This window comes from Melanotaenia boesemani, chromosome 8 (genome assembly GCF_017639745.1).
Source record: "Melanotaenia boesemani isolate fMelBoe1 chromosome 8, fMelBoe1.pri, whole genome shotgun sequence".
NCBI classification, from domain to species: domain Eukaryota; kingdom Metazoa; phylum Chordata; class Actinopteri; order Atheriniformes; family Melanotaeniidae; genus Melanotaenia; species Melanotaenia boesemani.
Window position 1 is genome coordinate 27,094,101 of NC_055689.1, and position 24,865 is coordinate 27,118,965.

A 24,865-nucleotide genomic window follows, 5' to 3' on the forward strand; every position below is an offset into this window, starting at 1 on the left:
TTAGTAGGAGTGCTGGAAAGCAGGCGCGTCTCAATTGGATTAACACACTCGAATATAATTTACTATGTTTATACGTTTACACTTATCTAAAATGAACAGCAGTTTTCTGTGACGATATTCCTTTTATTTTTAGTATAGAAAAAAAGGGCATTTCCCCCCTTTTTCTTTTTCAACGTTACTCCTGAGGTGAAAAGTAAACACCTGCTGCACCTGCCTGCAGACTTTTTGTTGCCGCTGCTTACTGAACTTATTGCAGAACTCAATAATGAAAGCCTGATCAGATTTATTTATTTTCTTTTTTGTTTTTTTGTTTTTTTTGAAGAAGAAGAAGTAGCGAAGGAAATTGGCAAAGAATGCTTATTGTTTTTGGACTACACATGGAGTCGACCAGGACACAGGCAAGGGTTCTGGCACTGCTGTTTTTAATCGGTGAGTTTTAGATTATTGTATTGTACCTGACATTTAGCCTAACATAACTCATTTTTATGTCATTTCACTTTGTTATCCATGTATCTTTCATATCTAAATTGAACTTGTAACTGACTTGGCACACAGAATGAAACTTGGTTTAAATATTTAGTCAAAATATTACATGTTACAGTTCATTGACTGGATTATTTTAGACCCCTGTTTGCAGCTCAGAGTCAAGACTTCATCAAAATGATAAGAACCGGTTTAACATGTCACATCAGCATGCATTCAGTTGCACTATCATTTTATATTTAAAGCTTTTGGCTCCCTGCATGCTCCTGCTTGGGAAAGATCACATCTTGTAAAATGTTGCAACAAAGAGGTTTTTGCTTCTTGTTCCAGGAGTTTTGTCCCAGACTTACCTGCAGATCATCTAGTTTTTAATGATGTTCTTGAACTGTTTTATGTGCTTAGCTCTTTTGATGTTTGCACCCAGATTTATGATGACATGTAGGTAGGTCTGTGGTACCTTGAGGCTCCAGGACTGTTCCTTGTATTCATGGTCATTGTCCTCTTATCACCAACAGCTTTTTCCCAGGTGGTGATAATTATTTGATTACTGTAAATGTTTATCATTAAAAGCATAACCAATCAACCTCAGTGCTGATGATAAAGATAGTTTTAGTTATTTGACTATAGTTAGAAATTTGACTACATTTTCCTCAATATGTCTTTTAATCATTGTGGCCAAAAGGTTTCAACTGAACCTCATTGTTCCACAGGATATGTTTACACAATACATCCAGCTATTTTAGATTATCATTTATAAACTTATGATGCTGAGTTTTGTGATAAGCTTTTCTTTAAATGATTCTTTTATATAATGCTTCTTAAGATATGTCTGCTGTGCACCATTACTCAGGAAATTCTTCTCTTTTTGCAGCTTTCTCATGTTCTATGAATGTCATATTTTAATTTTGTGGTTGTTAAGAACTTCATTTTTGAAGTAATAGTACTTACTTAGGAATTTTTATAAACTGATCTATCCTAAGTGTGACAGTAAAGAACTTAGAGAAATAATTCATTTTTAAAAAGAGAAGAAACGCTTTAGTTATAATGGTGTTTTCAATTCAGTTTGTATTTAAATTGCCTATTAACATCATATGTGATCTCAAGGCGATTTAAAGAGAGAAAAAATAATTTCATGTGAGATCTGATTGGTTACAATCCAAATCAAGTTTTACACTAGTTATGTGCCCAAAGCATTTGCATGTTATTAATCTCGATTTACACATAAACTGCAGCTTCCAACTACAGTCCAAAAACATACAAGTTGGGTTTACTAATGAGTCTACATTGGCCCTATGAGTAAGTGTGAATGGTTGTTTGTGTATGTGTTGGCCCTCTGATAGACTGGGGACCCATCCAGGGTGTCCCCTGCCTTCTCGCCTGAGAGCAGCTGATAGCCCAACCCCCCTCAAAATCCTAAATTGGACTCATATTGCACATAAGAAAATCCTACAATAATATTGGTTAATGTGCAGTAAAAATTTTAAAAATAATACTTTATGTGTATCTTCACTTGCTGTTCACTTACAGAAAAGTTGACATGTTTGGTGCCCAAGCATTTGCCTGACACAAAATAATTTTTAGTTTTTCAAGTTATGAGATCATTTAAACTCTTTCGGTCTCAAATAAGACTGAAAATAAAACAGAATTTAATGTAAAATTTTGCTTTCTAGCATTGTGGCAACACTTTTGGGGACTGCTTTTCATTGTTACAATAATACATGCAAAAGCTTATCCTACGAAGAAATTGTTTTTACAACCTGGTCTGCACCGAACCTTGACTTCCAACACATTTAGATGAACTGGAACTCCAGCTGTGAGGAAATGATCACAGCCAGAATTATATGAAAAAGCCTCAAAGTGGAAAAGCAGAAGCTGAAATCATGCATTGCTTGGGTGACCACATACTTTTGATCCAGTTGCATATAAGTCTCTGCAGGTGTGGGGATTTAAGTGAAGGAACAGAATGTGGCTCAGTTACATTTTTCTTTCTTGTAAACATGAATCATAACTCATTTCTCAACTTGCGTCTTCCTGTTTTTGTGACTAACTCAGAATCTGTTTGTCTGCTTTTGTTTCCTCCTTTTGAGGAGATAAAAGTTGCTGACAGAGCTAGAACTCAGTGCTGCTCCATTTAGAAGTGCAAATGCACTTATCAGACTATTATTTTCACCACCAACTATGGGTGTGATTAAGTTACTATCATCCTGAGTAGACAAGAAAAGCTTGTATAGCAGCCTTCTGATGCTAAAGTCAACCCATGTTTGTCTAGAGTTTGTTTAACTCTTTCTTTCTATTTGGTGTTTATCTGCCATCTCACGCTCTCATTCCTGTTTGCCTTCCTCTACAATTGGTTTTAGTCCGAATAATTTAAGTCAATATCGTGTGCTTTTTCTCCATAATTAGGTCAACGACACTGTAGTTCTTTGTTGCCCAGATTGACATTTTCTGACTGTGCAAAGACACCTTTTGTCACAATTTTTGTCAGTGTCCTTGCATCGACGGCAGAATTTGTGGGAGTTTGTGTCCCACATCGGCTCCTTTTAATCATTGATCCAGATTGTGAATCAGTAACCACAGATGAAATAAACATGCTCAGCCCAAAAAATCAAAGTTCAAATGTTTGGCTTTTCCTGTTTGAGTAATTGATGCACCGCTCTCACCCCCACTTCGGTTTGTGTCCCACGGTTAAATGTAGTCTCTAAACCAGGTGTGATAAAAGCTTCAGTCATTAATCAGCACAGTGCAGAGCTTGTTGACAGCTTTGACTGTGAAGCTTGTCGCTGAGATGAGTCTAAAACAAGCCACTGCCTTTCTGTACTTTGTTGGTGCTTATTTAGTTAAACACACACAGTTTCTGTCGTTAGATTTGTGATGTAATACAAAAACCTTTGTATGGTCTTCACAGGAGAAACAAAGCTCATTCATAAATAAAAAAAAAACAAAACATGGATTCAATCTATATGGAGCTGAAATGCCATTTAAAAAACAAATGGAAATTAGACAAAAGAACACTGCTGTCTCAACGCATTTCTTTTGGTTACATCTGTGGTACAAAATGCACAGACAGGAGCTCAGATGCTGCAAAGCAGGTGGTTATCCTGTCTGCACAGAAAACAACACAGCTAACTGAAACCCTTCCCCCTGGAAAGTGTAATAACTAAAGTTAAGTCTCAGTGGCCCTAAATTGTATTTCCATGTGAACTAAAGACACAAACACATAAAACTTTGGTCAAAATCCCCATGTGTGGACTGTCCCTTGGCCAGGTTTTTTCCACTGGAGTGACAGATGTTTTGTTGCCAACCCCTTGTGGCAGTCAGAGGTAGTGCAGTTTAAGGTACTAAGGCAGGGAGCACCAACTCCGCACCTCTTAAGCCACTATCTTGCAGGTTTTAAATGTTGCCCTGCTGCAGCACGCCTGATTCACATTAATGGGTCATCAAGAGGCTGGTGCAGAGCCTGTTGGTGAACCATTTAAATTATGAGTCTTGCAGCAGGGACACATCTATGACCTGTAGAACACCTACCCAAGAGGTCTGGAGCTGGTGAACCCCATACTAAGATGTTGGCCACCATGCTGGAGATGTGAAGCCACGTCCATCTTTCACATGCCATGTGTCAGACTCACAAATTATGTGTTAAAAGCAAAACCATCAAGTTCCTAGACAAAACACTTTAATGTTAAATTATTGCAGGATATTCTTGGATTCAGATTCCAAAAAATGATGTCTCAAGTATATGTACCAAGTTTTTATTTAGCTGAGATATCACCTCATGTCCTGGGTTTCAGCTAATTTCAACTGGCTGTGCTGAACATTTGATTTTTAAGCAAAAAAAAAAAAGAAAAAAAAAAGATTGGTTTTTAGTGTGGGGACTGCTAAAAATAAACTTTAATAGAGGAAACAAATCATAAGATTGTGCTCTGACAAAGGCAACGACAACAGCCATTTACTAATAATGTAAAGTGTTATTGTTAATAAATCGGAAAAGCTTTTCTGCTCCTAAACAAATACTTGACTTTCTGAAATGTTGTAGTTCAGGTTTTGAGGTTCATCTCCTCACATTGTGAAGATACTTCATTCTGTTCTTTATTGAGCTGGTTGCTTTCTCTGTGTCGAACGTCAGAGCATGAGCAGGTTAGGTTACCTGAACAATGTTTATAGGTGTAAATGTGTGTTTCTAGGAGTGTGTCTGTGTATAAATATACCAACAGAGGCTTTACCTGATGTTTTTATGTATTCACTTTGGAAGAATTTTAAACCCTGTGGAGCTTACTGCTCGGCAACTATGAGTTATTAGTTTCAGTCATAAAGACAAACAAAACGTCATACAAATGTGGGAACAAAAGAATGTACATTTCAGTTTATGAAATAATGTGGGAAGATTGTGGAAAGAGGTCATTACCAGTACTCGGAGACCACAATTTTGTATCTGTAAAATGCAGTTTTTAGTAGTAGTAATTAGTCAGTAAAATGTAAAAATGCTAAAATGTACATGTCGAAGTTTTATATTAGAGCTTCATATCCATCTGACCATCAGCCAAACAATCCTGCAATTGTGAATTTTGTTCTCTAACTTGCATTAAAACTAGGTGGAGTACAATCCCTGCTTCACAACACAGAGTGTGTTATCTCTTCTCTGGTTCTCTTCCCTCTTCAGTGGCCTCCGTTCAGGCTGACTTTGTGGAGCCTCTTGAGCAGGACACCTCCCTGCGCTCCCTGGCTGATTCTCAGACCCGGTTTCCCTGCCACTACAAGGAGACAGAGGGAGAGAAGGTGGTGCAGGTCACCTGGTACAAAGAGCTTCCAGACGGCAGCAAAGACAACATCATCACCGCCCACTTCACCGACGGCCACACAGGTATGTCAGCGATGTATGCATGCTGAACGAGGAGAGGACAGAACAAGAAGCACTGTGAAGCAAATTTTGGATTTTAAATTAGCTTAATGATAGTTAAAAGAAATGTCATATATCCATTTGTCAAAGTGTTGTAGTGGGAGGTGCTTATATCTCTCATGTAAAACTAATGGTGGTATAAAAGTAACAGGGGTTCGCATACACTAATTCAGCTTTTGGAGCAGGACTTATACCTAAGTATTTAATATCACATCATGCAGTTTAATTCCCATTATGATCATGAAATCTGCTTTTATTGAAATATATCTAAAATAAACATCTCTTTAAGACATCATTCATTTCTATTTTCCCCTCAAAACAGTCTAACCTTCCTGTAACCTTTTAGAAATGTCTGTTAAAGACCTTCAGAAGGTCTTGCAAGGGTTTTACTCATTTTCAGTCCAGTTCTTGTACCTGACCATTTTCAGAGGAATGTATATTTAAATCCTCTGTTACCAGTGAACTTTCTTTTGCACCTATGAAAAATACCAAAGATAAAATAGTTTGACAGACATAAAATAATGTTTTTGTATGAACAAGATGATTCCCTGAAAGCAATTAGCTGAACATTTTATATATCTCTGCCTGGTTTGCAGTGTCTTTTAAAAACATGTTGGAAAACAGGACACATAGAAGACAAAAGAAGAAGTGTCAGGCCTAAAAAGCTGTCTAGGAAAGAATAATGGTATCTGAAAGGGATGCCCTTAAGAAATAGGAAAGTATCCACTAGAGTCCTGACACAGGATCTTAGAGATGCATGTGGACCTTCAGCTGATCCATCTACTGTTCACTGAAGCCTCATCAGAAATGGTCTCCATGGAAGGGCTGTCAAGAAGTCATTTTTAAGTAAGGAAAGAGGGGAGAAAAGGCTGAGGTATGCCACATGACACAACAACTAGACTAAAAATCAGTGGCAACAGATCTTGTGGAGTGATTATTCTCCTCAGAACCCACACCTCAACATTATCGAAGCAGTGTGAGATCATCTTGATCCATCTAAAGAAGAGCTTTGAAATGTCCTTCAAGAGGTCTTTAGAACTATTCCTAAAGACTACTTAAAATAAACTATAGGAAAGCTTGTCTAAGAAGGTCCACGCTGTGTTAAAGATTAAGAGTGGAGTTTGAACCTAATTGGTTGAATAAACTCTGTTTTTGCCTTATATGTTGTATTTCTGCACCGTGACATACTAATGACCCATCGTGTACTCTGCCTTTTATTTAATTGCAACTGGGATTGACTCCCAATCTCCATTTATATTTGAACATTTCAATAAATCTCTGGACCTATTATTTATTTTTTCTGGCAATGATATAAGTAAATGAGGGGTGGCTCAAGACTTCTGTGCAGTATTGTAATGTCACACTGTTGCCTGACCTTTTACATTTATTATTCTAATGGTCTTTTAAATATTTGAACTTCAGTTTTATAATCAATTTGGCTACTATACGAGTCAAAATTCATGCATCTGCATTACCAGGCTGCTTGTTTTCACCTCAAACTTTAAATGAGAGTCAAACAAAGTACTACAAAATACAGCAAAGTCAGTGCTTGTCAACATTTTAACTTGCTGTAGGAGGAAATGGAGGAGTTATTCATGCTATCAGTGGTGTTTGCATTTCATTCGTTGTGTGTACTCATCTTTATACATAACAGGAGGTGTTTTTTTCACCTGTTACTTTCCGGCTACATTATAGTAGGTTATTGTCCTTTTTAAGATGGTGTAAAGCTTGAAGCTTTTTTATGTTTAAAACTAAAATGATGAACAATCAGAGATGCAGGTTACTGGTGAGGGGAGTGAGAAGAGCTTCTACTGTTGCTGTGACTGTGAATTGTTCGCTGTATCAGGTTTGAAGCAGAATTTAGAGGCGAACCCATCTCTCCGCCTACACTTTATCCTTGACAGCATCAGACACTATAATTACTTTTTCTATTAGAGTGGCCTTAGCTGTCTGGGACACCAAACTTGAACTCAAGTCTGTCAGAAACAACTCCACCAGACACAGAAAGCAGCTCTCCAAAAGATCATTTTCACGACCAAATTACATCTACTTTTAGTGAACTGGTTCACTGCAGACATTCGATCTTTCCCTGCTTCAACACACCTAACTCAAATTAATGGCTCATTAGCAGACTTGTGCAGAACTTGTCAAAGATCCATTTAATTTGAGTCCGGTGTGTTGCAGTAGGGAGACATTTAAGACCTGTAGGATAGTGGGCCTAAGGTTGGGGACCACTGGTGTAGAGGGCTACTTTAGTCACATGTCATCTGTTTTGCGAAGGCCTCCTTCATATATGTGTAATTCAGCATGTTCCCTTAATTATCTCATTGTTACTGTTACTAACATACAGCTGTGGCTGAATGTTAGTAACAGTATAGACCCCCACAGACCCCTTAAGTTATAATAATTAGCTGCTTATTAGAACTTAAGGGGTCATCAAATGTTTTTCAGTGTTGATTTGTAGAGGTGGTAAACCATAGCATGCCATCTGTAATTATTAAGCACTTTAAAGCAACCATAGCCGAAACAAGTCAATAAAAAGCTGGTACATATACATTAGCCACACTGATAAACATTTTAGACTGTAATGCTGTGCAAACACCAGAATCTAACAAACTATGGCCTCCGTTTAAATAATTTAGTTCATATTTACTTCATAGTATTATAACCATCTTTCTGTCCACCTCACTTGCTTCCTCTTGCTGTTTTTCTTGTTTTCTTCTTCTTTCTCTACTACGGTGTACATTTTAAGACATCTTCGTAGTCAGAGTCAGGTGTCAGATGTCAGGACAAAAGTCATCAGGTATCAGGAAAAAGTTGTCAGATGCCAGTGTTGGAGTCAGACAAAAAATTGTCAGAAAAAAGTCTACTCTACATGGTCTCCACCCTACTCTGTGCTGTCAAAATCAGAACAAAATCTACTAGAGCAGGGGTGTCAAACATACCTGAATAAACCTGAATTCAGGTGTGTTAGATCAGGGAAACAATGAAAACCTGCAGGATACTGGCCCTCGAGGACCGGAGTTTGACACCTGTGTATTAGAGGGACAAACTGATTCAATTTAATTTTATAACATTGATCTAAGTCAGTGTTTCTCAATGGATTAATTCCTTGCATGTTTTAGAAGTTTCCATACTTTAAAACACCTGAATCAAATTAACAGGTTTGCAAAGAGCTTGACGAGATGTTTAGTTAATCTGAATCAGGTGTGCTGGAGTTGGAGAAAACTAAAACATGCCAGGCAGTGGTCCCAGAGGACCAGGACAGAGAAACGCTAATCTAAGTTGATATTAGCTGTTGTGGAAAATGCAAAGCCCACACTTTTAGCTGTATTGCTCATCACACTGAGGCACAATCCCTACAAGTTATGCCTTATTGTAAAGGTGATCAATCAGGCTTTCCAACGATGTATGACGCAACAGGAATTGATGTTATTAAGAAAAGAAATAACTGACCAAACACAAATTTTCTTACAATACATCTGAATGGAATTTAATTGAACTGATTATTAAACATTCCTGATGTTTTGCTGTTCTGTATCAATGACATGCTTTCTGCTGTACATGATGCATGAGGCTGTACACACAGCACAGAGCTCAGTGCGACTTATATCTTGAAAAACACAGAATTTTCAAAACATCAGGGTGGGCTTTCACAGGTGAAAAGTTGATCTGTAGTGGCACACGTACCTTCATAAAAAGGATCTGGCAACACCTAAGCCAAAATTAGCATTTCTATTCTTCTCTGTAAACCAGGTTGAACACATATAGAAGTGTTTACACAACAGTATCATTTGAACTGAGCTCACACCTGGAAACTGTTGTTTTGTATATGCTTTGTGTGCAGGGTGGGACACTGACATTTCTGTACAAGTGCAGGGTTATTTTGACAAAAGTCTAACCATTTATTTTCCTTTCTCCGAGTTGTTGTGGTATTCTGCTCTTTGTATAGTCTTTGTAAAGGTTGGAAGTACTCAGCCTAAGATGTTTTTTTTGCCAGAGTTTGGGCAGTACTCTCATCGGGTGAAGTTTGAAAGCACCAACCCCACCGAGAACTCAGCCCTGCTCTTCCCCAACACAGAGGTGTCGGATGAAGGCACCTACATCTGCCACATCTCCACCTTCCCCAATGGGAACTTCGAGAGGCGTATTGTGCTCACCGTCTGGAGTAAGTGTCACCCCCCCACACACCTTCTTAATCCTATTAGAGCTGCTGGAATGATGTTTAAACCATAATCATCTGTGCAGAGGAAGAGCTGCCAGCAGGGACAATGAAATAGTTGTATCATCATGGCCACAAAATCTCTTCAATGAGTGGAAACCCAAAAAGAATTAAAACTCATTTTATGATATTCTTCCGCTGTTGCTTTAAGTTTGAAATGGTTTTAAAAACAAAAACAATAAAACCAGCTGGGTTTTGCTCAAGAAGCAGGTTGGTGATACTTGGCTCTCAAATTCTTCTCTACTTGACCTTGTGCTCAAAGAAAGGTGGAGACATGTTTTATGGTTATGGAAAAACAAGTATGAACCACATGATTTAATGCAGTGTATTAATTTCCAACGTAGATCAATGTTATGCATTCCAAAACATTTGCTTTAATAAGTTTTGCACCTTTTAAGAAACTTAAGTGGAACTTAGATGTCAAATTGACAGAGAGACAACCAAGGAAACAAACTACAAACATATGGGTAAATATTCTAGAGCAACGGTGGAATCAAGTATAAGAAGTTTTCACATTTGTTAAAGTTCAAAACATGTACGCCTCTTTAAATTCTCACCTGCTTCTTGGGCTTTATTATTATTATTTTTTTATTAAGAAGGGGAAAAGTGTCCCAATTAGCTCTTCAGAGAAAAACCAACAAAAAACAACACTTCAGACTGTGCTTACAGTCTTTAAAAAGCAGGCAGTAAGCACATTGAAGTTGTGCACCACACCAAAGCAGTTAGTAATAAAAGGGCTGGATGCTTCAGTGCTGCTTTTATTTCCTGAGTGGATTATATTATGAAATAATTTAATTAGAATCATTGTAGCAGTCATGGGAATTTTTTATGTTTCTTCCAGATGTAAAACTTGGACCAATCCCATCACTTCTGATTAACTTTCTCCCTTTGCTGCCAGTCTTCAACAATAATGGTTCAGTTACAGTCCTGCCTCAGCATGTCTCTGATCAGGCAAAGCAACAAGAAAAAAGTAACTAACAACCTCTGGCACAAAATAATCTTATTGGTGAAACATTCAGCCACAAAGTGTTGACATTTTTGACAACAAAACTGAGATGTTGAAAAAATAAGCACTTCTTTTGCATTTATCTAAACATAGATTTTAAAATTGCTCAAACTAAGAGGATAGCTCCTCATTTGGTCCGGGTTTATAGATTTCTGTCAGTGAGTGCAGCTGGTTGTCCCTGCAGATTTGGGACGCTATGATGTCATGTGTTGTGGAGTTTCAACTTTGTTATGAATTAATCTGTAATAGCTGTTATTGCTAATGCTAAAAACTTGTTTAATAATCCAAACAGCAGTGGAAACACTTAACCAAGCAAAGAGCATTTACAACATAATGACTGCAGTGTGAATCACAATCATGTCAAACCAGTTGGGCCCAGTGGGAGGAGAAAAACAACTCTTTGGAAATATGTGAAGTGACATTCGCCAACATGATTTTGCAACATGATGTTTCTCTGTCGTAGTTCTGCTGAGCGTGGTATTGGTGGTAGGAAGGTGGAACCAGCTTACATATCACATTTCTGTAAATCCTTGAGAATTCTTTACAGTGAAACTGCAAACATGAAAGGTAATTGAATACTCAACTCCACAGAAACCGCTGAAGTGTAATTCTAGTTTTACTGAGTTGAGTTACAAGCCCATTTACATAGGAGCTGGGATAATTTGGTTTAGTTCATGGACAATATAATGAAAGCAAAAAATGTATTATCTTTGTTTTACTGTAATTGAGGGATGCTTGTTCAATTTGAATTTATTGCCAGCAAAAGTTTTCCAAAGAGATGGGACATGGGGATGTTTCAATTTCTATTTCCTTCACAGTTTAGAGATTTTAGCCATTGTTCATTATGTATAAAACCCTAGATGTTCTTACTTGGTGACAGATCTGGACTACAGAATGGATGATTTAACTACCACGTTCATGCTGTTGTTCTGAATGTGGTTTGGATTTGTGTTGCTGAATTAAGAAAGACCTTCCCAGAAAACGAGGCCCTCTGGATGGCAATGTATGTTGCTCCAAAACCTTTATAAACCATTCAGAATTAAAACTGTGTACAAGTTACAAAGGCAGTGTGCACTAATACACACACACACACACACACACACACACACACACACGCCATATTGGATGCTAACTTTTAAATTGGGTGCTGATAGCAGCACCTTTTCAGTTCATTCATTATTTCCATAAAAGAATTTCAGGTTGATTAATAAACCAGAGAACATTTTTCCAGCCTCAGTTCTGTGTAAATGATGCCCAAACATGCATTTTAAGACTGGAAAAATACATCTAAAAGATCATTTAAAAGAAGTGATGTATATTTTCATGGACTGTTTTTGTAAACCACCAATCTTAAACTCTCCCTCAACATTCTCTACTTAGGTCTACCCATTTCCAGCCTGGACTTGCTTACTCTGGTGGAGGGCCAACCGTTTGGTGTGGTCGCCTCGTGCCGAGCCGTGGGTCGTCCACTTCCCCGCCTCTCCTGGGACACTGATCTCCCGGGCCAGTCTCATAACCGAACCAGCGAAGCTGGGGCTGTGTCCAGCCACTACTCTCTCCACCCATTGCGGAGCATGAATGGAAAAAAGCTGGATTGCTTGGTTTGGCATCCGGGACTGGACAAACCACGCAGGATCTCAAACCGCCTGGTGGTTAATTGTGAGTACAACTGATAACGTGATAGAGCTGCACTGAAGCAGTAGCAACACAGACAGAGCTGTTCAATCTGAGGAAATTCATTTTCTAGCTAAGTGAAACACCAACATGCTGAAGACGAAAAAAAAACTCAAAATGAAAGCAACATTATTTTAGAAAAAATAAATGTGTCAACTTGGCATTCAATATTTATTTAAAACCAAACCCAAAATCATTTCAGAAAACAACCTGTGGACAGAAACATTTCAGTAAACCAAGTAATGTAATTATTCTCCACAGAATATAAAAACAAAGTTTAAATATGAAAGCATTTCAGCAAACCCACAAATCCAAAACACAACATTTGCAACGTACACACCTAAAACAGGGGAAATTTTAAAAAATTTAATTTTTTTTTTAAATTTAAAAAAAAAACACAACAGTGTTTCAGAAAATAAAAAAGGATAACGAAGATAAAAATGTTTAAAGTTTAAAGTGAGATTCCCTACAACCACAAACATAATAAGTTATCTTTCTGGTATTGTTATGGTTCTTATTGTTACAGATATTGTTTTGTGTTATTTTTTGTAGTTTTCTGAAATTAATTTGCTTTTTTGTTGTTTTGTGAGTCTTTGTGTCAGTGGGAGGTGAAACCAACTGTGTGTTGGAGTGAAACTTCTTATCTGGAAACGAAGAAAACGTGACATTCCAGATACGCATCTTATGCCAAAGTACATACTAGATGCTGACTCTACTTACTGTACTAAAGGTTTGATAATTGTTCCGTGGTATTATACACAACTTCTGTATATTTAATGCTATTTGGGAACATGAAAACGCCTGAAAATGTTCATCAGTGGTTTTGAATTGCTGCTGTAAAATGAATCAGAAAGAAGAAAAACTAAGTCAGTTAGAAAGACAAAGTTCTTCATGTGCTGATGAGCCTCCGCTGTCTGCCTTGATGCTCCAAGTACCTGCTCCATTTTCTTGTATTACAAGAAAATTGTGTGTACACCCACTGTCAAAGTGTCAGAACACATATTGAGCTTTATAAATGTATTTGTGAGAACACACTAAAAGTAACCTGTAGAGAATTTGTAAATTGTCTGGAAGCTGCAAGCAGCTTTCAATACACGTCTCAATAAGATTAAAAAAATAATTTAGTGGTAAGCAGATATATATAGTGATTTTATTCTCAAATTTCAAATAACTTGGAATTTACTTTCTTCGATTTTCTCTGTTTGTTAATATGTAAAGAATGTTAAGTTAAAAGCTCAAGTTGCAGACTAAACTATTGCTGCCCAGACCATCCTAATCTCCCCACTAGCAAGTAGCAAATGTATGTTCCAGCAGTTTTTACATTTTAATATGTGGTTAGGACACTTTGGATATATGTTTTACCTTTATGTTTACATTCCTTACATTTGTAGATCAGCATAAATACAGCAAAATGGACCATGTGCAGGTCATAATACAGGAAAATGCTAACAGTTGCTCTGATCTAAGACGTCAGCAGCATCCATGACTCTTAAAAGTGAAAGCTTGCAGGCTTAGTAATAGTCTAAATAGTTTAGATGTAAGCTACCAAATCCAGATGTGTCTGAAAGACAACAGCAATACAGAACTTTTATTTTTTGTTAAAGAAAATAAACCTTGCTTGTTTTATTAAAAATAAAATAAAAGCAGTGCTGGATATCATAAAAAAATGATTAGGTATGCGCACATCCAAGCCTTATCACGATTACCGGCACAAACATAGAGGCAATTGCTCAACTTCACTGTGACCCAAACTGGCAACAAAATGATTCCTCACACCTTGTGGAGGAACTACTGCACATTATTAACTCAGTCATTGTTCAGTTCAGTCCTCCTCCCTTGGCTACGGGCCAACCTTTTTAAAGATCATCCTACTGATACTAGATTCAGTCAGTGGACTTTATCAAATATTTGTATAACTTCACTGCCTACATGTGGACTAAACATTAAACAATATTGGTAAATTGGACCCTGAATTGTGAAGTGGCAGTAATAAACTGTCCTTGACTCAATGTGTTGTTGGCCTGAAGTCACGTAAAGATCAGGTTCTGTCATTGTTCAACAGTAACTCTTTGTTTCACCTTATGAACAGTTCAAATATCCAAAGGTTCAACTTGAGTCATGAATTTGACATATTTTGTCTTTCTGCTTTCAGAGTGACTCACAGTTTCAGTATCCTTTTGATTTGAAATAAATGATTATTCTCCATGAGAGGAAAAAATAAAATAAAATAAATAATAATAAGCTTGCATAAAAGCTGCATCAAATCAAAGAGCTGCTGTCGTCAGCAACACACAAAACACATAACTTAGAATCGTGTGTAATTTCTCTTTCACTGGAAATATGGTGGACCAAAATCAGCAGTCAGATCTCTTTTAAAGGTACAAAGTTTATTTAAAAGTATTTCATACAACATTTTAAAAGCTCATTCATTCATTCATTCATTCATTCATTCATTCATTCATTCAACTACAGTCTTGTTTGGGGGCCTACAGTTGTTAACCTTGGTTGCCATGAACCTTGGTCTAACCATCAGGTCTTCACGCTCCCAAAAGTGGTGCACTTGAAAAGTTGCACTAATTAAAGCTGCTTTACTGAACTTTGACAGATTGTCTCAGTGAAGAGGTCCCTAACGAAGGCTAATTCGGCATCCATCTTGCATCCCGTCTCTGCTCTGAGCTCTATCCAGTTAAAGTCAGTCTGATATTGACCCTTGCTTATCTCTTGCTCTGCCTCTTTTTCACTTGTCCTTGCTTCATTCAATAATGTCCTCTTAAGCTGCTTTGCTGAATCAACCATGATTGTTGTTCAAAATGGCCATTATGCTGATATCCCATTACTGGTGTAGTATGACGAGCCATAAAGAGAAATGCAGCTGTAAAGTGATAAAAAAAAAAATGAGGTGCAGTTTCTGCTCGGGAGGCTGCAGTGCAAAGGCGGCTGCAGGAATGTACATAATAAATGTCACTTGTCATCAAAATGAGTCAAATACATTTTTGATATCAGAATTTTACATTTTGCTTATTTAGAATTTGAAGAAATGGACTTAAAATATAAGATTTTACATTTTTTCATTTGCAAAACAGTTTTTCACCACGGAGACTATGACTGCTAGAAGCAACTGCCCCTGTTTTTAATTCTTGCTGGTATGGAAGAGTAGATGCTCCTCTTCTTTTCAAGATCAAGAGTATTACAGAACAGATTTAGTCATCCAAAGGCTTCCCAATGGCCTGGCTGAAGATGACTACTTCCTGATCTCCAAAAGCAAAAAGACAACTTACTCCTGAAAGATGGAGTAAGCTGTCTTGAAAAAGGGTGGAGCTGAGGCATTTTTTTAAATTTAGAAAATCCCTGCATCTGATGTGTTTTTAATGTGTGAACAGATATCTTTAACTCTGCTGCTGCTGCTATATATTGTTTTCTCCTTACAGCAAGTGTGTGTACATATTTTCTGGTTCTACACGCTTACATCTGTATTTGTGTCAGACCCCCCAGATGCCACCATCTCCTCCTCTCCTGGACATTGGTATTTGGGTCTAGAGAAAGCTGAGCTTGTGTGTGAAGGCAAGGGATACCCCAAACCTCAGAACATCACCTGGACACGGTACAGTCATCTTACTTTCTGCTGCTTGTATAAATCTACACTTTAACTCTAACAGGCTGCCAGAAACACTGCGACAATTGTACATTAATTCACCTCACTGTTACATTCTCTGAATTGCTCTTTACACGGTGACTCAAAACACAGATGAGCCTCATCCAACACACATGCACATGGGCTGCACACCCACCAACAACAAAGAGGTGCATTTGAATCTGAAGAAGAGGAGGGAGGTCGTCTTTTTCTGCTGGCTCAATTCACTGCAGAATAAAAGCTGTGGTGTCGCATTGCAAAATGTGAAGTTAGAAAATCTGGGAGGGAGATGCTTTCACACGAGGGAGGGAGCAAGCGACACAAGGAAGAAGAGGAGACGCACGCTAAGCGCTTAATCATAGTGCCATGCTTTAAGTATAACTCTAATTGTCTGGTAAAACACAGGGTCTGGCTTTAATTAGAGACGCTGTATCAGCTATTACAGCTCTACCTGTGCACAGACTGATCCAATGTTGGGTGCTGAGTGAAAAATATTTCACCCATAAGACCAATCTTAAGATATAACTTCTGTTTATTTTTTGCATACAACTTCCACTCCAGTCTTTTTAATGCTTCATATTCAATACACAGATATGAGTATAAATAGGCCTATATAACTCAGTATGTTTCCCAAACTCTGACTTTAATCTTCTAATCTAATCAGAAACTATTTACAAAGAAGTGTTTATAAAATGACTTTTTACTTGTTTATTTAACACAGCAACCCAAAAAAGTTACATAAACTATTGAAATCTAAAGTTTACTTCCTTGCTATTCCTGCAGCTGTTAAAACGTCTCATATCTATCTTTTTATGTCCAATATATATCACAGATGAGTGTCTTCAATACAGGGTTTAAAGGCAGACACCTTTCTTATTCTAATTTGTGAACTCAGTGCTGACAGAAAGTTTTCAATGTTTTCACAGAATTTATATTTTCTCCCTCATCAATTTGGACACATTTGTTCTCACTATATAATTTACAGAAGTGCTCAGGCTTTCTACTATAGTTAAAGCAACAATGATGGCCTCTTCTGAGGGAGAGGGAGGGTTGATCCTCTAAGATGTTATATCTTTGGACATTTTACACATTCTTTTTGACAGAAATGTTCAGGCTGAACCAGATTGTCTTGCTGTTCAGCTATTTTTCACTCTCCTGGGTTCAGACCCAGACTGATTGTCTTGGCTGTATGCTCCAGGTTGTTGTCTTGTTAAAATGTAAATCTTCACTCTAGCCTGAGTTCCTGAACATTCTGGAAAATATTTTTCATTTGGGATTGCTTCATATTTTTCAGCAATCATCTTTCTTTTTATACTGATCAGTCTCCGTGTGCTTCAAGTTGCAGACTTGAAGCACATCCCCACAGGATGATGCTGCCATCGCCGTGTTTGACTGTTAATCAGGTGGTGCTCAGTTTCATCCACACGCAGTTGGTAGTTGAGGTCAAATAGCTGCATCTTTATGTTTTAATTTAGCTTTATGTAGAGCTTATTTCACATTTAAAATTAGGTCTCTGTAGGCAGTGAACAACCCTCCACATGACTGAGAGGAAATGATTCACTTTCTCATTAATTCTCATTTAGATGATTGTGATTGTCTGAATGCTGGTTTTGACGAGTCGTCACTTCCTGCAGGCTGTATAGCAACAGCAGCTCATTTCCTGATGGAAAGCCAAACAGTATGATCACATCACAGCTTTCTGGTCAGTTTCAGGGTCCAATTTGACTTCTTTTTTTTTTTTTTTGGCCACAGACTCCAGCCATAGAAATTTATAGCTCCAGTCTCAAAAACATTGCAGAAGCTCGTACTTGTTCACATCTGAGCTGCCCCGACATTTGACTTTATTAAAACCTGTTTCTTCCTCCTGGTTGAACAAGATATTTGGGCTTTTCATAGTTTTATTTAATGGTTTCTTTCTTTGTTTTGTTTTTTAACTATTTTTAAAATTTATATTCAATTAATATTTATTGCTCATTCAGAAATGTCTAATTCTACTGCATAGTTTATGCAACACTTTGACCTGAGGTTGTTTTTAAATGTGCTGTTTAAATAAAGTTTTTCTGAACTTCCTTCTTTTTGACTGGGAATCGTTCAGGTGTCTTTTGGCAAACTCACATCAGACTGTGAGGCTTTTCATGTGCGTTTCAGTGAGTGTTGACCTCTATCTAATCACTCTAACATAAAAGTTTGACTGTGGAGTTTTGCACTGATAGTTGTCCCATTTGTAAAGTCTTCCTATCTCCACTATTGATTGCTAGTTTGTTGTTTACCTGTTTGATGAAGCCCCTTTGTGTCCTAATGCCACATTTAGCAGCAGATCTTTCATTTTAGAATAACAGGTTGTTGTTCTTTGGCTGTTCTAAATGCAAAATACATTATCTTGTATTTTTGTTTCTCTGATCTTTTCTTTTGACACAATCCTGTTCAGAAGATCTGTAAACATTTATTTCAGCTTCAGAAGTTGGTTTGCAACCTGACATGCACAACTATTACAGTACAGGTGTGACCCTTTTTAACAGTTTCCTCTGAATTCATTTAGGGGTTAATGAACTCCACTCAAGATGATAAAGGATCTCAAAGTGCACTGATAGAAGTAGGATGCACCAGAGCTTAGACATGGGTGTCATTTCAAAGGTTCTGAATACTGATGTTAATGGGAGGATTTAGGGTTTATTCATTTTTTAATCACTTCAAATACCTGCATACACTGAAGCCAAAAATGATTTAAAGAAGACTTGAAAGTGTTATGTTAGCAGTGGTTTTTATCTCAAGGTCAGTTGCTTCTCTTTGTCTCTAGTCTTCTAGTTTTAGCTTTAAAAAGTGTGCCGCAACTACTGTAGCTTCTCTCATTACACAAAAGTAGACTCACCACCTGACTGCTGGATGTGGCAATAAGTCACTCTGAAAGATTTAATCAGCTGACAAAGTTGGCGAGTCCACAGGTTTCATTAGAATATTTTTGGCTGCTGGGGGGGAATCACTTACCTTATCTGTATTTTTCATCCATGTAAGATAAAAAAAAAGACTGTCTGTAGAAGCTAGGCGGGGCTTTGAGAAAAGAAATGTGAGCTGAATCCAGTTTGAGGCAGCAGTTAAATAGCCGCTGTGGCACAGTGAAACCTCAAGCAACGTGACCCGTCTCAGTGGACTTGATCAGAAACTGAAGCTCCATTATGTGGCCTGTGATTCCTTCAGTTGTGCAGTGAGGGACTCTGTCCAAGCTTGCTTACATCCTCCAAATATACTTGATTTTGTTTGTTTGTCAGAAATGGGCATAAGTTGCAAGCCCAGCATGGTTCAGTTGCATGTAAACTAGTGGTGAACCACATCCCATTTAATTTCTGTAGAAGTCTAGCTTCCATGATGCCTGACTATGACTATTTTTCTTCAAAATTTTTCTTGCTGTTGCTTAAGAATAAAATGACTTACAATGAGAATGCATGTTTGCCCTTTGATTGTTCATTTGTGCAATTTTTCTAAATCAGGCACACCTTCTGCTTCAAGCAGTGAGTCATAGGTTCAGAATGGCTCACCCATCTATGACATCGCTGGAAATTAATGACATTTTTCTTTTATTATGTGCAGGAGAGATGGAGCTCTTCCTGATGGGGTGTCAGTCATTGGAGAAAAACTCATTTTCCAGCGAGCCCTCCGTGGCAGTGACAGCGGGATCTATGAGTGTGTGGTCAGAAATAGTGTGGGAGTTGGAACAACAGAGTATACTGTAACAGTCGCAGGTAAGTGCATGGGATCCCTTCATTGTTAGAAGTTGAAATGGCACTGGAATAAAATTAGATACCATCCTACCACCACTGTGTGATAAAAGATGGTTAACTCTCCTTTTGAGAGTTAAAAAGTATTTGTGTAAATGTGCTGCCCCCTTGTGGAGGCTATAATGCCCAAGATGGTTGGGTTTGAGCTTTATAACTCCGCCTATAAAGCTGTTTATAGCTGTTGTTGATGCAGAACTGCTTTGAATGTGTTTGGCAGAAAGATGATAACGGCATCTGATTAAATTTCTTTCTGTAACAGAGAAATCTATAAGCGACTATTCCACCAGTGATAAACTACTGATCATTATTGGATCTGCAGCCGGAGCTGCTCTTTTGATCCTGGTCATCGTCATCCTGCTGGTCAACCGCCACCACCGGCACAGAAACAGAAAGCTCAAGAAGGAGCTGAGTGATAAAACGTGAGCCGATACCACATTTCCTTAAAGAGGCCATGTTATGAGAAACTGGAGAACACCTTCATTAATAATCTCTGCTGTGATGACAGCTCGTCTGTGAATGTTTGGTTATGAGCTGCTGTATAAACTGCTAAAACGCTTGACCTGATTTCTGAAATTACATTTCTAGACACACTATTGTTTCATAAATCCTCTAAATATGCTGTCTTTTTTTTTTCCCAGGGACGAAGTAAACAGCCTCTCTCGACAAGCCTCCTTCAGGAGACTCAACTCTGTCAGCTCAGACCCTCGAGTGCAGGTAGAAACATAAACTAACAAAAGCTCTTCTTCTGAGAACAATAACCTTCAAGTCCTGAGAGAAGTGATTTTGCCACACCCGGACAGCTTGCGTGGAGCCTCTATGAAGTCAGCAGCCATGTCTGCTATGGAGGCTGATAATTACAGACTTCTGCAACTTCAAAACAAAAAATACACACATATAATACGTATCTCATTCTGAGTGACTCATTTTATACTTTATGTTGACATACGCTAATTTTCCTTACACTTTCTCTATTCTCTCCAGGCTGAAGATTACGCCCTGCTCAGAGTAAACAGCAGAATGAAAAACAGCCTAATGTCTCTGGTGAGTTTCTGCTTAAACTTGTTAAATGTCTCCAGTGAGGGTGGCCACAAATAAATATGGGTTTAAAAAAAAAAAAAAAAAAAAAAAGACCTGTGATACAGAAAAGTAATTATTATTAACTATAGCTAGATCAGTTTGGTAAAACAGACAGTTTCCAAACAGAATGCAATTATTTGTATTGATGATTTGTATTCAAACAAAAATAGTGCAAACACAAGTTATCTTCCAAAGGAGATAAAACACTGGGTAAGCTGGTAGACTGCACAGAAATTAGCTGTTTATGGTGGAATATTCTTGATTAATTAATTAATAAAGGAGACATTCATTAAAGTTAAAGACAAATCTTTAGTTTGGGATCTTTTTCATTTGTGTGCATACAGAATATTCCTCTTTATTTTATTAAAAGGACAAATTTTGTACTAAAAGATGCCAAAAAATATGCATAGTCACTGTTTTGACTAATTTAAACAGCTGGTAGCGTGTTTGTAACATCACCCTACTGTCTGCAGGAGCGTCCCATCTACAAAGGCAGCCAGTCTACTCTGGGTGGGAGGTGGGGCCCTGCAGGAGAGGTGGAGTTGGATGAACTAGGACGTCCCGTCATCTGGCATGATCTGGGAGCAGCAGAGATGGATGGGGAAAAGGAGGAGCATAGGAGGAGGGTGGAGTTGTTCCTGAAGAGCAGCAACATGTCACTGGTACGCGCCTGTATCTGATGCTTTAAGTTAAAATGGAATTTTATTTCTACTGTATAAATATTTTATTCACTACTGAGTTTGCATCATCACAAATGGTGTCATGGAGACAGAACAAAGGACTATAGAAAGATTAAGACAAAGAGTCTGAATGTGTTTGAATCTAGCTCTTTATAAGTCTAAATATGATCCTTTAGCCTTTTAGATTAGATTAGATTAGATTAGATTAGATTAGACTTTATTATCTCACAGTGGAGAAATTCACTTGTTACAGCAGCTCTTGTTATAGAATAAAGTACAGAGAGGCAAAATAAGGTGAACATGCATCACAGCAAGAAAGTGCAATAGAAATTATTTACAAGTCTAAGAAAAGCAAAATATGTACCGTTATAATATAAAGATATATATATATATATATATATATATACATATATGTACATATACATATATATATATACATACATACATACATACATACACACATACATACATACATACATACACACATACATTATATATATATACATATATATATATATATATATATACATACACACACACACACTACATCCATACATAAAATAAAATAAAATATAACAACAACCTCACAGACTATATACATATTTACATGGTGATGGTGGGATATGAAGAATATGATGACATTGATAATGGGGGGTATTGCACAGTAAAATATAAATAAATATTACACAGTATTATGACTATACAGATAAGTTGTACAGTCTGACAGCAGTGGGAATGAAGGACCTGCGGTAGCGCTCCCTCCTACACTGAGGGTGTCTCAGTCTGCTGCTGAAGGAGCTGCTCAGCCCCCCCACAGTCTGGTGCAGTGGGTGAGAGGTGTTGTCCATGATGGATGTGAGCTTGGCCAACATCCTCCTCTCACCCACCTCTTCCACAGAGTCCAGCCCGCAGCCCAGGACAGAGCTGGCCCTCCTGACCAGCTTGTTCAGTCTCTTCCTGTCCCGGTCGGTGCTGCTCGCTCCCCAGCAGACAACGGCGTAGAGGACAGCAGAGGCTACCACAGAGTCATAAAATGTCCTTAGCAGAGGCCTGCATACTCCAAAGGACCTCAGTCTCCTCAGGAGGTGGAGGCGACTCTGGCCCTTCTTGTACAGGGCGTCTGTGTGGTGTGACCAGTCCAGTTTATTGTTGAGGTGAACACCCAGGTACTTGAAACTGTCCACCCGGTCAATCTCCTTCCCCTGGATGTTCACCGGTGTGTGGGGTAGTGTCCTTCTCCGGAAGTCAATCACCATCTCCATGGTCTTACTGGTGTTTAAGCACAGGTGGTTGCGCTCACACCAGTCCACAAAGTCCCTGATGACTGACCGGTACTCCAGCTCGTTCCCCTCAGACACACAGCCCACAATGGCTGAGTCGTCAGAGAACTTCTGGAGATGACAGCTGCTGGTGTTATAGGTGAAGTCCGAGGTGTAAAGGGTGAAGAGGAACGGTGAGAGCACTGTTCCCTGAGGGGCCCCCGTGCTGCAGACTACCACCTCAGACTTTTAACAACCTAAAATCAGTGCATTTTTCTTTTGTTTTTTCCAGGACTCAGGTCTTCCTTCGTCTCTCCTGCCAATAAAAGTCCAGCAGGATGGTTGTATGGGGCCTAGAGAGCCAGACCTGGGTCATCTGCAGGATGGACACACTCCTCCTGAGGATGACAGCCCTCCCACCCAGTCTGTAGATGAGGGACACGAGGATGATGAGGACAGCAACTCCTACCAGATCTCAGCAGCTCTCAAAAATTATTTTGATTACAGCGATGGCTTCCTCAGGCCCAAGCCACACTCCAATGCCATTCTGCTGCACCCTCGAGCAGAGGTCATTTAAACCAGGCTGTGATCCAAAACTTGTTGAGGAAAGCCCATCTTTCCTTGAACTTATTCTTTCTAACCAGATGGTTATTTTGAACTCACTTCGTGTGCAGTTTGCCTGAGATACTATCAAGATGCTACTTCTTGCCTCCTATTTGGGAGATAATAAAGTTCTATCCTTATTTTATAATCATTTGAACGTTTTAACATACTCTGGGGTCTTTCTATGCCTTCACTGGTGCTTCAACATGCAGCAATGGGCCCAGTCAGACTATTGAGGATGTTGCAGTTCACACAAGGGCCGCTCCATATTTGGGAAATTTTCTGTCCTAAATATTTTGAAGATCCACTAACAGAGTGGTCTAACTGGAGGACTTTGTGTTTGACTTAGCATCAGGGCTTGTAAATAAAAGATTTATTCCAGCTTCCTGTTACACAACGTTTACTGTATTTGGTGTAAAGCTAAACTGTGTATCCAGTGTTTTTGATGAGTTAAACCTGAATATGCAGCTTTTTTTAAGCATGCAAAATAGGTTCCTGGTGAATCCTGCTTCTAACCAATGATACCAAGTTTACATCAGATATATTCAGGGAGGACAACATGGACAGAAAAACTGGGGTCCTGGCTAGGATCCTTTTATGGATGAGAACTTAGTGTATTTGTGCATCTGTGTAATTTATATACAGAAATAGTTTTATATTGACATCAATGGCTACCTTCAGTTACTAAAAGGTCAAAGAGTTCTTCCAACAAGGAATTGTAGAGACATGAGCAAAGCTATTTAACTAGAGGATGCTGATGGATACAATACAACGAACTGGGAATTGTGGCCAACTATTATTGTCTCCATTAAGGCTCAGTCACAGTTACACTCCTTGGCCCTCCAACTTCTGTTTTGATGAGGTAAGATTCCCCAAGGATCAATAAGTAGTGGGTATCTGGTTATCCAGATGTCCCTCAACGTTCTGGTTGAAGGGCTAGATGTCTGCTCTTTGATTCCCAAAAGAAAAGGAGCTCCTCATTTCTCCAAGACAGGGAAGGGCTGAGGGGTGGAATTGGTACTGGGCCTCAGTGTTAAGTGCTTACCACGGACGGACTGGATGGACTGAACACTGTAAAGAAGCGCTGTCAGGTGATGAGGAATATACTGTATTATTGTTTTTTTATGTGCCAGTTTTTTTCTATGAAAATGCAAGAGACTTGTAAATGTTAAAATGTTTATTCATAAAGGTACAGCATATTTGATTTTACAGTCACTGCTCTTTATTGAAACGTGGAGCATCAAAGCTGGTTTGCCATCCTCTAAGTAAGGTTAAATGACTCTGAAGTTCACAGCACAGTAAAACAGCAGCCATGTGACTGCAGTGTATTTTTTTTTTACATTTATCTCCTTATGATATTGTAACTTACAGACAAAACTCAAACTGAACTCATTGTAATGGATTCAGATTTTAGACAATATGAAGCTACATCCAGAAGACCTGAGCGGGACAAACAAAAGATATGGTTTTACAGCATGACACAAAAACTATTTAAACCTTTTCATTGTGAAGGATGAAATGAGACTTTAGCAGGTAACTGAGTCTACACAAGAAACAACCCAA

At 38.4% G+C, this 24,865-nt stretch overlaps 1 protein-coding gene across 1 annotated transcript; it reads left to right on the forward strand.

Annotated features, from left to right (window-relative positions):
• On the forward strand, positions 1 to 24,511 carry nectin4b (nectin cell adhesion molecule 4b). Its single transcript, XM_041993168.1, has 11 exons — positions 1 to 429; positions 5,141 to 5,341; positions 9,378 to 9,545; positions 11,986 to 12,264; positions 15,763 to 15,880; positions 19,496 to 19,647; positions 19,943 to 20,102; positions 20,322 to 20,397; positions 20,665 to 20,724; positions 21,234 to 21,422; positions 22,992 to 24,511. Exons 1-11 carry the CDS (start codon positions 354 to 356, stop codon positions 23,274 to 23,276), a joined length of 1,764 nt encoding a protein of 587 aa, XP_041849102.1. The 5' UTR covers positions 1 to 353; the 3' UTR covers positions 23,277 to 24,511.
• Positions 24,512 to 24,865: the final 354 nt, after the last annotated feature.